Below are 15,816 nucleotides of genomic sequence, written 5' to 3'. Positions count from 1 at the left end.
CGCGAGTTGTCGATTACTAGAACAAATTGCATTTCTAATATTATTTGATTTGAGCTTAACTTTAATCTGTTTATTATTTTCAGGAAGCACCACGAGTTTTTATCAATAACATCGTCGTCCGGTTCCATCGATCTTTGGAGTTGGAAGAAGATGAAATCAAGACGATCATCTGCAGGTACCCGCCCCCTCTGGCACCTCCACCAAGCAACGTTGCCCCTGTGTAAGTTTCCTAAATAATATGACTAGCTTTTAATATCTCTGACTCGATGACAACTTTTAAAAATTACTGTATCATATGAAATACAATTCTTCAGAAATGGGTGCTCATTAGATCGATAGAAGGCAACACCATCATCAGCCAATGTGATTTTGTTCCTATTGCATCAGAAAGCAAAAAATATGTACAATAATCATTAATGCTCGTATTGAATCATTAATGTTCATATTCTTCCTGCCCTCTGTACGCGCAGAAATTGCCCCAAGACCTATTTTCTAAGGTGTGTAGGTCTGAAGAAACTTTTGATAGACTGTAGTAGATCTCCTGTTTCAACTTAATTTGGTCTGGAAAGTTGCTCGTCTTGTACACGTGTGGCTGCTAATAGTTGAAAGCTACCTGTCCTCCAGGATTTCTCAATCTATGGTAGAAAATCGCGTTGAGATGAAACACACAGAAGGCGATTTCACTGAATCGCATTATCCTCTTTGTCGCAGAAATACTGCTCAAAAATCCTAGATGGGAATACGAGGGACCCATGTTCTCCACCATTAAACTCAAGAGATGATAGTAACGTTCTGAAAGAATTCCCACAATCCTTATTAAAATCTAACAAAGCCTTTACCAATCTATTGCAGTCAGAAACAAACCATAAGGAAATACAAGGGAGATTTCAAGAAATATTAGGAAACCTCACCAATACCACCTGGGTCAATGACCTTCGTCAATTAGCTCAATCCTTTGAGGAATCACGGTGCGTTGTTAACATGTTTTTGGATAAACACTTCCCAGACTCCGAGACTGTTGACCTCCTGTGTCAGAGTGAGCTGGAAGATGATCACCGCAACAGTGTCATAATGATCTTTGCACCATTCCTTCTTCTATACCTCCTGGACCTTCTACACCATAACTGACCAGGGCTAGAAGGAATAACGCTTAATTTTTCTTTTTCTTCAGACCATACTCCGATTGCTTTTAAATATTTCATGATGTCCAAAAATTCCAAAACAATTGCTGTGATCTTGATGAAAATTTTCTCCATTAAATATAGGAATGTCGAACAAACTCTCAATCTTCTAGGATCTTATAATTGGGAAGATGCTTGCAACCTTCCCCCTTGAGAAAGCAGTTAAGCAACTCTCTACCAATCTCTCAAGATTTGCGCATCTAGGCGCTTTTAAAGTTATTTCCATTTCTCCCAGAACTAACCACTGGTTTTCTTCTGAGTTGAAAAGTGCCTTCCTGAAAAAGCAAAAAGCGTTCTGAAAATGGAAAAGAAGAGGGACCTACAAGACTGCATCAATTTGAAGAAAGGAAGAGCCAATTTTCTTAAACTAAAAAAGGTTACGCATTATAAGTTTGTCTACAACCGCCTGAAAGAAAATAAGCTGGAAAGCCTACTAAGTCAAACCAATTCCAAAATCCAACTTCCCAAAACGTTTTAAGGATTACAGACCAATCTCGAAGGCATTCCTTCTGAAAGTTTTCCAAAAAGCGATCTATTCAAGACTAGTTGATCAATGTTTCAGCCATAGACCTACACACTTCTACAATTTCATCAATGGGCAGTCTACCATCAGCAACCTGCTCCAAAGTCTCTTTGAAATACAAAAGGCATTCCACAATAAAAGTCAATTGAATGTTATCTTCCTCGACATAAAGGTTGCATATGATAATGGAAACCTCCTTCAGGCCTTGGCTTGAATCCTAACCAATAAGGTACTGCTGGTTTACCACAACGGTGAGCAGTAACTTTTAAAGGAACTAGGGGAGTTCTGCAGGGTGGAGTTTTGTCCTCAACACTGTTTGCAGCAGCACTTGAACCAAATTTTTTGGTACATGCCGATGACCTCAAGCTCCTCGTTCATTCAAACACTCCTGACACTGTACAAATGGTCAACTGAAGGTCCAAAAAGGTAATGCTTGACCTAAATAATTCAATAACTAACAACCTCAATATGTATTTTATTGGACATGAGGTTTGATTAAGTTCAAATTTGCATGTTCGAGTTCGTTTTGATTTTTTATTTATTTATTTTATGTACACGCAAAAAAGAATTTGGGGAGGGGGAAGAGGAACTGTACTCTGTACCATGTGGTTTTGAGGAGCAAATAATGTAACTTAAATGTTAGAAAAATAATGGCCATCTGTTTAAGTGAGTAATAATTCTTCTTTTCTTCCAGACTTGTTCCTACGTCGGGTGTCCCCGCCATCGTTCCCCCGAAGCTATCCGAAGTGGAACTGCTGCTAATCATCTGCGCCCTCCTCTTCCTAACCCTTCTTCTGCTGGGCATCGGTATCGCTTATTACTGCCTCAAGAAGCGCAACATCAAGGTGGTGAAGAAACGCAAAGCCCTCTCCTTGGGTCCTGGCAGCGAGATCACCAAGCTCAGCGGGTCCACCATGGGCACCATGTCCATGTTTGACCCCATCCGCATCCCACGAGCAATGGCGCAGTCCACCTCCGGCTCCGAAGCAGCCCTTCTCACTCCGCTCTCGTCCCAGAATGGCTCTGGAGACCGCAGCGACACCATCCCGTCCGACTATCCGAGCGAATCTCCGTCATCGCTGAACTCCGACGTCGAGGAGATGGACGGCAGGCGAAGCATGATCATCAGCGACACCTCCACCATGAGGAACGATCACTTCCGATACGAGAACACGGCCTTCATACCCGACGAGGGCAGCGTGCGGTCGGGGTATCCCGAGGACCAGGAACGTGAAGAAAGTGTGTCATCCGTCCCCATCATGACTCTTGTCAAAGGTCCCGACCGAAAGAAACTGAAGACGAAGTTGGCCACAGAGCAACTGCTTACCACCATCAGCGAGCGCGAAGATATCTTGCAGAGGGATCGTTACGAGAGGGACTACGCCATGATCACCACGAGCCCTCAAGAAATGCACCCTCCGGCACCCATGGAACCTCCCACGTATGCCAGAATCAGGAAGAGGGAACCGCCGCCTCCTTTGGACCTGTACGTCGACAGGGAGGAGGTGGTGCCCACTAGGGGACCTCCATCAGTGTCTTCGTATGCTCCGTCTGTCCAGAGAAGCATCCCCGACAACGACATCTGGTCCCACACGGAGATTGAGAGCGAACCGCCAGTCAAAATGATCGCGAAGAAGCCAAAACTGCAGACGGCCACCCTCACGGACTACTACGTCAACACGCAGACGGCTACGGACATCCAGGAGGACATCAGTCGACTCCGGCAAGCCACCCTGACCAGGCAAGTCCCCGACGTAGTGGACAGTCGCGCTCTATCCGAAATTACGGAACCAACGCCGGTGAAAACGATCGTGCCTCGAACCCCGAAAATCACGGTGCAGAACATCGACGACGTATTCGTGACCACAACGACAGAAGTTCACGCGACGGAGACGGTGACCAAACACACCAAGGACACCACCGAGCAGCACAAGAAGCCACCCTCCTCGTGGGACATCACCATCCGACACTACCCGGGCGAGCTCCCCCCAGCAGACGAAGTGGACACGAACACCACCTACGGCGCTTACTCGGAGGTTCACGAACAATACAGAGACACTGGAAGCACCGTGACAGAGTTCGCCACGAGACCAGTGCCCACAACTGAAGCCAACCGTGTGTCACATCAACCTCCTCCTCCACCACCACCGCCTCCTCCGCCACCCCTTTCCCATCCTCCCCAAACGGTGAGAAATGTCGTAACTCGGATCTTTAACCCTCCGCCGGTAGAGGGCGTCGAAGAGCTCACACTCGAGGTCAAAGAAAGATGGCGGACTCTCGTCACCACCGATGTGACCTTCCGATCACTGGTTCAGGAGGCCGTCACAGTGGAGGAGTTCGTCCAAATCACTCGCGACGTGCGGTACGAGTCCATCTTCGACACCAGCACGTGGGAGGTGATCATCCGGGTACTCACTGCGCCGCTCAATCCGCCTGCTATGGCGGAACCTTTGGCCGATATCCGTGTACCGAGGTATCGGAAGAAGAGTGACCAACCAGAGCCCCGCAACAGACGCAGTTCTCTGCCTCCCGTCCAAGAATACGACCCAGCCTACGGCAGCGTTCGGTCCCGACGAACCTCCCGATCGGGATCGGTCCCCGACTTCGACCTGCGTTCCCTGACCGAGATGGACGTTGATTTCGCGCATGCGGACCGCGAATCCTTGTGGAGTGTCGACACGGGTTACACCTATCGCACGAGCCGCAGCATCGCCGAGAGGTCGACCTCAGAGTTCCTGGAAGATGTGCCAACCATGACGCAACAGCAGCAAAGAACTGCCCGCCATTTTGTGGAACACGCTTCGGCGGAGTTCATGACTCAAAGTGATTCCTACTTTCGGGACGATGTGAGCGAATACAACGGGGTGTACGAAAGTCACGTGTCCAGAAGGCCCGTCTTGGAGCGCTCGTCCAGCGAGTTCATCGAAAATGTGCCGGCCATCACCCTCCCGGATGTTCACCGAGCATCCCATCCCCCCGATTCGCCCCCAATGCGTGACAGACGATTCAGTCGCTCGAGGCCCGTCTTGGAGAGATCCAGCACGGAAATCATCATCAACTCCCCTATCATCCGCGCCATGGACAGGGCGTCCAGCATCGGCGAGAGGGAGGAGATCAAGTCAGTCACCGAAACGGACATCTTCGACTGGAAGAGATAGAACTGTGACCGACTATCCCCCTCTCTCTTGTTGTTACACGTGGCCTTTATCGACGTGGTCGGTCCCGAGCACCCATGTTTCCTACGGGGAAATTTTTTTAGAAATAATTAATTTAGTACCTCGGCTAACCACTAGGAGCGCTGGTGAAGCTAACTTATTGACAGCCTGTTGCGTTTAGCGAGAAGCGGTGGCGGGAAATCGAACTAACTTACTGAAAAAGAATGTGACTTAACCGTGCGTTACTATGGTAACGAGCAGAAAGGTACAGTGCAACGATGTTGCTATGGTAACGAGTAGAAAGGTACATTGCAACAATATTACTGAAGTAACGAGTATAAAGAAATGTACATTGCGACGATATTACTATGGTAACGAGTAGAAAAGTACACCGCGATGACATTACTATGGTAACGAGTAGAAAGGTACATCGCGATGATATTACTATGGTAACGAGTAGAAAGGTACATCGCCATGATATTACTATGACAACCAGCAAAATCAGTAAAAGGTAATTTTCAACAATGTGTTGCCGTGGTAACGTGAAATTTACATGCCACGTGGAAAATGTAATCCAACATTCAGAATGTGTAATAATTTGAAAAAATTACACCGAGGTGAAAGTTGTTTTTTTTTTTTTTTTTTTTACATTTTTAAAATAAATATAAGTGTACAAAATGCGATATTTTAACATTAACTTATAAATCAGGATTTTTTTTTTTTAATAACTGCGTGACTTGCATTAAATGTAATTTTAAAAACGTTATTTAATGATTCATTTTGACTACAGACTGTTTCAGAAAGAAAATTGTTTATGAGTCAGTTATATTGACTCTATTTTATGAATTTAAACCGGGTTGGGATCTTATCTTGGAGTGGGCTGAGGAAGAACAGCACTTCTTCCGATATACACGCATCTCTTAATCTAGTCAGGAGAGTTTTAAACAGCGCCATCTTGTGATGAAATCGTAAATAATATTCGAATAAAAATACCAATATTTTTTTATCTTGCCGAAACATGAAAATTGACAAAACGCAACTGTAAAAAAAAAAAAAAAAAAAAAAAAGAAAAAAAAAAACGCATTTTTTGGACAGTCTCCTGACCAGATAAAATTAAAATGTTTGAAGAAATTGCGTCATCAAGAAGCTTTTGAGACACATTTTTGTGAGGGATGAGATTTTATTATTGATATAGCTGTCACTGATAGTGATTGACGTCATTTTATAATAATTAATTTTTTTTAAAAGATGAACATTTAATTATAATTAAATTCTTATTATTTAAAACCTTATTTTTAAATAATAAAAATAAATAATAAATTGTAAATGATAAATGTAATATTTTAATAATAAATCAAGAAGCTTTTAAGATACATTTCTGTGAGTGATGAGATTTTATTCATATAGGTGTCGCTGAGAGTTGACGTTATTAATATAATTAAATTTTTATTATTTAAAAAGCCTTACTGAAAATTTAGTTTCATGAATTAAGTTTTGATTTATTACATTTTTTTTTTTTTCCTGTATAACGGATACGAAGAATACCGTATTGGTGCGTTTTCAGACTTCAAATTTTGTTACTAGGACAGTGTTTATTCCATGGTGCTATGTTTTAATAATTACAGAAGGCGGAACATCTGCCCCTTAACCTCATGCAGTTATTTCCGGTGTAAACTTGTACAGTTAAGTGACCAGAGATGGTTGTGTAGAATACAATGATCTGTGACTGTATACCTCTGAAATTCAGTAAATTGGTTGCGGACATTTCTTTTGACTTATTTTGTATTTCTCTTTTGTTCTGTTACCATGGTAATAAAATTATCGCATTTTGTTTGCTGTCAACAAAGATTTTAGTAGGGGGAAATTCCATATTTCCCTGACTACAGCGCTGCTTCACATATAAAATAAAGATCATGGAATGAACGAAGCAGGTGGTGACATCTAGTGGTCAATGCTTGAACGCCTCGGATGATGAAGGCAATTTGTCTGTTGGCTGGAAAATTTTTTAATATCAATTTATATCATCAAAACATTTTAAAAATTCAAGTTATATTTTAATTAAAATAATTAAAAATTCTTAGCTTCCAAAAAAAACTTTAAAATTAAAACGTTAAGTTTAAAAAATATATAAAATATAATATTTTTTATTTTATAAAATTAATAAATTGTTTATAAAATAAAATTTTACATATAACGAGTAACAAAACTACTTATCCACTGAATGCCGCATAAATGATGGAGAATAAACAAAATGTTCTAAATTTGATTACCGTATTTTTCAGAGTATAAGATACACTGTAGAAAACCACAAAAACTGAGGAAGAAAAAGCAATTTCACTGAAAATAGTTATTTAGTGAACAAAAAGAAGCGATGCAACAACTGAAAGGAGTACGTCATTGTCACTCCCTCCAAAACGCACAATTTTTATTACCTTCTAGTTAAATTAAAAAATTATAAAAAACAAAACAAAAATAATATATATTTTTTTTATTTTGCTTGCGTTCTGTAGTCGATTTACTGGATGAAAAACCAGAGTTTTTGGGAACAAAAAAATCTATGCTACCCTTTCCTGAGACTGACGAACTCAGCCACGTCAAACATCCTTATGCTATCAGGTCTCTATAAACACAGCCTTATCTAAATAAATTTTATACATATCTGCCAGGCCTGTCTGAAGAATTTGCAATAGCGAATAGGGCCGGTTCCGGTGGGGAAAAATGTTCAGGGCATTCACAAATTTTTTTAAAATATCAGAGTTAGCTAAAGAGTTTGTACTCACTGTCAGAAGTTATCTCCAAAGAAATTTGTAATTCCACTGAGAAATCTGGATCCACGCCACAAGATATATATTGAGCTCAGAAATCTGAGAACATCAGGCCAGTCACACCAACTACTGACACTGAAAGCGTTAATCTCAGTGAAATCAGTTCGGAAGAGATCCCCACCAGTAAGTGCACTACCCACTCACCAGGATCCGAAATCCACCTCCCTCTAAATATAGCTAAGATGCAGTACAAACTGATATGCCAAATGAAGGAGAAAAGAATCCAGTGATCGAGCATCTCACATCCCTTCCAACCCGCCTGGGTCCCTTCTTTCCCGAGTGCCTCACAACTTATCAGTCGATTCGTAAAACTGTCAACAATATCCAAATTATGCTATCTGCACCCGAGAAATTCCCCAAGAGGTCATATCAAACATCACACTGAATCCCCAGTTAAAAAAGATGACGGAGATCCCCTGCCAGATGTACTGAGTAGATCACTAGATTAAATGGAATGATCCTAGAAGAAGCCTCAAGAAGGGCTGAAGACATATGAGAATGGTATAAAAAATTGTGGATAAGGGCACGAGTCCTCAAGCTTGAGAAAACCGTAGAAGAAGAACAGTGCAATGACGCAACACCGTTAAGAATTTTTTCATTTCGAAGTTGTACTCCATAACAGCTGGATAAATAATCAGTGTAGTTCTTGAAGAAATTCGGTTCTACCATCATACGATTATACAATGCTGCCATATCATTCCGTTTTGCAAATTCCCAAAAGAAGCTATGTTGGCCCAGCCCAATGATGTGGCTCTCTCACAATGAGAGAGCCACAGCCCTATGTAGTTCTCCCTTTCTCGAGGTCCTAAAATTTAATTACAATGCCTTTCTCTGACACTGTAAGTCTTTGAACCGATTGACCGGCTTGCTACAACTGTACTAAAAAGCTGAGTCAACACCATTGCACAATATGCCTCTTAAAAGAAGATCTCTTCTCACTCCAAAGCCTGGTGGATTCAGAAGTACAGAGGCTTTTTCTATGAAGACAGCAGCTGTTCCAGATTTGGGAAAGTACTGAACAGATTTCCAACAGTAAGTCTTATTCAAGGGCATAAGCACAATTTTACAGGGAGAAATCAAGAACTATAACAGCACACCTTGGCACCCTACTTCAACAAGAGAAAATCCCATACAACTTCTGAACCCTTAGCTTTCCTAGGCAGTTCCATCCAGCCCAATGGTTAGAGCATATCACTAGTTTCAATACGCCTAAAGGACAGCCAAACCCTCTTCTACGTCTCGACCACGAATTATAACAACACACACTGACCCTTCCATCACCTCTGTACAAACCAACTGATATCTGCGATAAATTTCCTTCCAGCTACTGCCACTGCTGGGACAGACAAAGTGCCACAGTTTACAATAAAATTCCCTAGCCTTATTCATCCTTAAACCACTAAGGACCATCTTCAACGGAATTCTGACAACAAGAACTTTCCCTCCAAGTTCTCTTCCAACTTCCTAAAAATCTTGGAAAAAAATTATGCTGCTATCTTAACGAATCACGTATTTGGAGATAAGTGGTCACAGATTCACAATATCATCCGAAACCGTCCACAGTTACGAATCTTTTTGCAACTACACGTACTATATTGTTTGCTTTTGAAGGGAACGTGGAACTCTTTATGAGTGAGGGTGACTTTGATGCCATCAACGTATTGGCACTCCTCTGAATCCTGCTATCTTATCCAGGGTAATATCCCCTAGTTCATAGCATCACTCCATCATGACAGGGTACAGGTTAATGCTCATGGACAATCGCACAAGAAAGCGATCTCTGCTGATTTTCCACACAGAGGAGTCCTATCTGGCTTGCTATTTACAGCCGTCATCACCTCTTATCCAAGACAACAAAAAATTCTTATGTAGGCAGACGATAAGTAAATAAATTTTTGATGTCGATTTCTTCCAACAATGACCTAGAGGCCACCTTGTGTTAATAACAGTCTTATGGACATCACCTCATACCTCAAATAGAACAAAATCAATTAATCAATCAATTAAACTTGGAAGCTACTGGGCTTTTCAGACCAATTAAGAAATACTGGTCAAGGTTTAGGTCTAAATGGAAGTCAGATGAACTAATGATACTCGTGGCAGAGAAGAAAAATGCATGGGATGCATATTAATTCTCAGGCGACACAGAAGCCTATGGTAGATTACGAAATATCTTTGGAAAAGGATGCAAAGAGGAACAGCAAAGACTTTTTTTTAATTATGTAAACTGTAGAAGGAAGAGGATGAATCAGATTGGATCCCTTGAAATCAATCGTTCGACCGTTGATAATCCTGCTCAAGTAGATGACAGACTGAATTAGTATTTTGTATCCACATTCACACACGAGGAATTCTGTTGGGAAGTAGAAGATAGAAGCTTATTAAACTCTGATATGGAGCTTAATGACTTTGTAATAATTGAGAGTAAAGTGGAGGAGAGATTGTTGAAGTTAAACATAAGAAAGGCACTTGAGGTGGATGGGATCTATCCAGTTATATTGAACGAGGCAGCAAAGGAAGTATGCAAACCCTTAGCCATAATTATGAGAGCATCCTTGGACTCAGGAGAGGTCCCCACGGACTGGAAATGTGCAAATGTATCCCCAATTCACAAAGGTGGATTTAAGTGGGACACGAGTAATTACAGACATGTTTGTTTAACTTCTATTTCGGGGAAAATAATGGTGTTATTTTAAGAAGCATTGCAGGATCATCTTGACAAGGAAGCAGTAATAATTCAGACACAGAATGGGTTTGTTAAGGGGAATTCTTGTTTAGCCAATATGATTGGATAATACGATGTGGTCACAAAGGAACTAGATGGAAATATAATTTTGATATCATATACTTGGATTTCAGGAAAGCTTTTGTTACTGTTGAACATGGAAGACTGCTGTACAAATCGCAGAATTATGGCATTAAGGACAAGTTACTACAATGCATTAAAGGATGGTGGTTGAGTAGGAGAAGACAAAGTGTGGTAACCAATGGACAGTGCTCTTCGTGGATTAATGTTATCAGTGGTGTCCCCCAGGGTTCGGTGTTGGGCCCATTATTGTTTTGTATATTTATCAATGACATTGATGAAGGTATATTGGCTTAATGTCGAAAAATTCAGATGATACAAAGGTTAGAAGGGTTGTTAATGACAGTATGCTACTCCAACAGGATCAAGAAATGTTGTGCAGATGGGCTGGGAAGTGCCAACTGAAGTTTAACTTTAGCATATGCAAATTACTGCATATGGGTTGCAGTAACCCTAAAGTAACGTATCAACTGTGTGTTAGTACACTGAAGTTGGTAATTGTGCAGTCAGATATGAAGTTTTTGCGTAGTGTAAACAAGTTGCCAGAGCAGGTCATGGGGTTTTGTCAAGGATATACAGGAATTTTGCTAGCAGAGAAAGGGAGGTAATTATCGCCCTTTGTATTGTGTAATGGTTTGGCCACATCTTGAGTACCGCGTACAAGTCTGGAGACTTAATTTTATGAAGGATGTAGAGCTGCTGGAACAGGTACAGAGAAGGGAAAAGAGATTGGTGAGGAGAACAAAGGGGGCACTCTTACCAAGAAAGGTTAAATTCTGCAAATTGCAATGTCTGGAGACTAAACACTTGCGAGGTGATCTGACTTAAGTGTATAATTCCTTGAATGGTTTGTGCATGCGTAATAGTAGTAGCAGTAGTAGTAGTAGTAGTAGTGGAATGTGATGCAAGAAAGCAAGTGTAGGAGCTTATGCAGCATCAGCCAAAAAAAAAAAAAAAAAAAAAAAATCACACCATTCCCTCCAAATGCCTGTCCAGTTCCTCCTTAAATTTATTTAACCTATCAACTTATACAACGACAGATGGAAGTTTGTTCCAGCAATTAACCACTCGCTGGATAAAGGCAAATTTCCGCACATCTATTCTACATCTGTCTTTTCTTAATTTAAATTTATGCCCCCTTAGGTTCGTAATCTGAACAAGTAGAAGGATCCCATCAGAATTCAGCGTGCTCAACTCATTCAATGCCTTATACAACTCAATCAGATCTCCACGCAGGTGCCTAGTCTCCAGCCACTGCAATTTGCAGAACTTAAGCCTCTCTTGGTAAGAGGAGGATCCTTTCATTCCCTCACCAATCTTGTTGCCCTTCTCTGTACACGCTCAAGCAAATCTACATCCTTCCTAAAATGAGGCCTCCAGACCTGTACGCAGTACTCAAGGCGTAGCCTGACCATTGCCTTATACAGAGGGACAATCACCTCCTTTTCCCTGCTAGTAAAATTCCTATATATCATTGATAAAACCCCATGACCTGCCCTGGCATCCTGTCTGCATTGCTCAGAAAACTTCATATCTGCCTGCACAATTACTCCCAGGTCTTTTTCATTTTCTACCACCTTAAGTGTAGTACCACACAGTTGGCACGTTTCTCTGGGGTTACTTCTACCCATATGCAGTACTTTGCATTTGTCAAGGTTAAATTTCAGTTGCCACTTCTCAGCCCATCTGCCCAAAATTATCTAGATCCTGTTGCAGTAGCACACTGCCGTTACTGTCATTAACAACCCTGCCAACCTTTGTGTCATCTGCAAACTTCGACATTAAGCCTGATATACCTTCATCAATATCATTGATAAATACACAAAACAACAGTGGACCCAACACCGAACCCTGTGGGACTCCACTAATAACATTACTCCACGAAGAGCAGCACCCATTGATTACCACCCTCTGTCTTCTCCCACTTAACCATCATTTTATCCATCGTAGCAACTTACCCTTAATACCATTCTGCTCCAATTTGTACAATAGTCTTCCATACGCAACAGTGTCAAAAGCTTTCCTGAAATCCAAGTATACGATATCAAAATTATTTTTGCATCCAGTTCCTTTGTAACCACATCATAATATCCTATCAAATTTGTCAGACAAGACTTTCCCTTAACAAACCCATGCTGTGTCTGAATTATTGCTGCAGTCTTGTCTAGATGATCCTGCAATGCATCTTTAATCAGTGACTCCATTATTTTACCAGGAATAGAAGTTAAACTTACTGGTCTGTAATTACTCGTGTCACCCTTCGATCCCCCTTTGTGAATTGGGGATACATTTGCACAACTCCAGTCCGTGGGAACCTCTCCTGTGTGCAAGAATGCTCTCATAATTATGGCTAAAGGTTTGCTTAGTTGCTTTGCCGCCTCCTTTAATATAACTGGATAGATCCCATCCACCCCAGGTGCTTTTTTATGTTTAACTTCAACAATTTCTCCTCCACTTTGCTCTCAGTTATTACAAAATCATTAAGCACACTGCTACAATTTGATAACCTTCTGCCATTTTCAAACCTTAATGCTGATGCGATTCCTCGTCTTGCTCAGATCATGCAGTTCTGCAGCATAATTTCAAATCGAAGAAAGATAGTTGTAGAATAGATGTGCCGAAGTTTTGCTTTAGCCAATGGGTTGTTGATTACTCGAAGAAACTTCCATCTGTCAGTGTGGAAGTTGATAGCTTAAATAAATTCAAGGAAGAACTGGACGATTTTTTTTTTAGGTTGATGCTGTATAAGCTTGCTTTCTTGCATCACATGCATCTACTAAAGCTTATGCTAATGCTAATGTTAAGTGAAGGTTATTGCCGATATTGGATCTTAATTTGCACATTTCTTGCATTAGAAAACAGTGAAAAAGGAGGACAAGATCAACTTGGTGGTTGATATTCTAGCTTGACCAGTTCCTTTAAGATCTACCAGTACACCTGTAGATCTTAAAAGAACATTACCAAAGTGTGCTAAGTTTTCTCCATAGTAGAAAATCAAAGTATTCAAGAAATTGTTTACCCCTTTTGCAAGTTTTCTTTCTCATAGCTAACGTTTTTGTCTGAGCACGTTCTCTTGTCATCTCTACGCAAAATGCAACTACGCTGCAAGTGGACTGGGCTTATGACTAGAAACTGGAGGGTTTCTAGCCACAGACCTATTAATTCTTGGGGCATTATTAACCACACTTTTAAACGAATAATTTCTCATTATCCAATAAAAGATTTTCAATTTAATTATGTTTTCTGCGTCCGTTTCTTAACTTTTGTTTGGAGATTGCAAACGTGCCGTGTAATAAATATATTTACCTACCCCTACCAAAGATTCCCTTTAGTCTCCTGCACATACTAAGTAACAGCGTCATAATATTTTCACTCATGGTGAAACCGCGAGCATAAGGAAGTACCGTTAGCCTTTGACCAGAACAGTTCATCCATCTGCAAACAAAGGTGAAATATTGTACGAGGTTGTCTCAGGAAATGGCAAAATGCTTTGGGAGCATTTCTAAGAAATGTTTCCAATTCTTCAAGGTGCACAAAAAGCGTGTCAGTTTATTTACTTTCATCCTGTACTCAAAGCCACCTCTTCCGTTGAATTAACTTATCTCGATCGACAGGTGTTTTCTTTTTTTAAATTTTTTTGGTATTTAAATAAACTTCCTGAAGTTCACGCTTGTCGGATCAGCCAACGGTAATCATTTTATTACACACGTTTGTGTTGTTCTGGAGATAAAAAGATACAGTGGGCAATTCCCAAGAATTCCTGTTCGTTGTAAAGTTGAACAAGTAAACAGTGCCACCTGTCGAATTGAATGATGTAAATCATTGCAAAATCACCTTTCTTTATGTGAATTTGTTCGGGCATTGATACATCATACTTTAAACTGGTTTAGAAAATTAATGGACTCTTAAATCCGAGACAAGTTACTAATCAATAAATGCAAGTATTTTGAAATCCCCAAGAAGTTTTATATGTTTTTGAGAGATATATGAAAAAGAAAAGTATAGGGTTTCGTGTAGGATTAATGCCACCGTTAAATCCAACCATCTTGGACTGGATGAAAAACCCGAAGTTGAGATCGAGAATGACTAAAAAACATGGAGTTTGAAAAAAAAAAACAATAAACATTCTTCTCGACGACTTGGGTTCAAGTCCTTCTCGTCTTTAGACACTATTCCAGCCACAGGGAGAAAATAATGATTCTCTCTAGTTATGATTTTTTTACGTTTTTTTTTGTCAATCTCTATTATTCTTATGTGACCCAAATTAATCTTACAAAGTTGGAAATACCTGAGATGTTTTGTATATTCAGACCGATAACTGGAAAAATTGTAGCACTTCCAATGGTTCTGCAATGATTTTATAGCTATCGAACTGATACCATCCTTTTTGATTCGGGTTTCAGAAGAATTATTTTTGAGATGATATTTTGTTGAGGACTGATGACCACATAACAAGTAGGAAATTCATATTCTTTGGAACGATTCTGCAGTCCGATGGTGAAATCGATTTTAGGATGTAACAAGCAGAATTAGAATTAGAATTACCTCTAACTCTAATTGGGATTCTTTAATTTTAAAACTCCATGGTCCATCAAAGAAGTGTATTACCTGTGTATCCCTGACTTATTGTTTGTGGTCATATGTTTACATTCGAAATGCTTTTCACGAATTCACATAAACATCAGGTGCCTGAATGTTGAATGTTGAGAACTGAATGTTCTCAACATTCAAGCCGTTTTCGGGAAGTTTTTGGCAGTTCATCATTCGCGTAATCTTGATCCGACTGGATCAGAAAAAGATGATGCGGATGGTGAATCACTGTGGTATGAAATTAAATGACTTATGGTAAAAGGAAGTGGAAGGACAGTGGAGGTATTTTACGAAATGATTGACGAGTATGACAATACCTCTTTAGGCAGATTGGATGGTTTAGTAAGTATGGTTGTTTCATTATAGAATCCTTCAACCTATCTTTTGTAGACTGGAATTCGTAGACTTGAAATTCATTGTATGGTAACAGGTTTTTAACAAAGTGGATGATTGCTACTTATCTCAGCATGCCATAAAGAATCCAAGGGACTCTAATCCTAGAACTTGTTCCCGCTGAGGAGCCTAAGTGTATCAAAACTTTTGACAGTGGCGGAAATCGATAGCAAGCAGTGACTTCAATACCCTAAAATAGGTTTATCTAAAGAAATCGATGTGATCAAAGATAAAGGCAAGATACTAAATTTCATGATATGAGATATTTCTTCGGCTGGATTGCAAATATGCTAGGCAAATTTTCAAGGGATTTATCCTCGTATCCACAAACATATTCATAGTA

The 15,816-nt window shown here is 40.4% G+C and overlaps 1 protein-coding gene across 2 annotated transcripts in view; it reads left to right on the top strand.

Annotated features, from left to right (window-relative positions):
- The window catches only part of LOC150087788 (uncharacterized), a 63,789-nt gene extending 58,327 nt beyond the window's left edge, over positions 1-5,462 (top strand). For both annotated transcript variants that reach the window (XM_090369202.1, XM_090369203.1), the window contains exons 6-7: positions 84-220; positions 2,399-5,462. In XM_090369202.1, coding sequence (XP_090225328.1) covers positions 84-220; positions 2,399-4,862 — 2,601 coding nt within the window. In that variant the 3' untranslated portion in view covers positions 4,863-5,462. The remainder of the gene's footprint in view (positions 1-83; positions 221-2,398) is intronic.
- The last annotated feature ends 10,354 nt before the right edge of the window (positions 5,463-15,816 follow it).

The sequence above is a fragment of the Mastigoproctus giganteus genome, chromosome 3 (assembly GCF_048544385.1).
Source record: "Mastigoproctus giganteus isolate SK-2022 chromosome 3, ASM4854438v1, whole genome shotgun sequence".
In the NCBI taxonomy this organism is placed as follows: Eukaryota; Metazoa; Arthropoda; class Arachnida; order Uropygi; family Thelyphonidae; genus Mastigoproctus; species Mastigoproctus giganteus.
The sequence above is the reverse complement of the archived record's forward strand: the minus strand, read 5'-3'. Positions and strand labels throughout refer to the sequence as shown.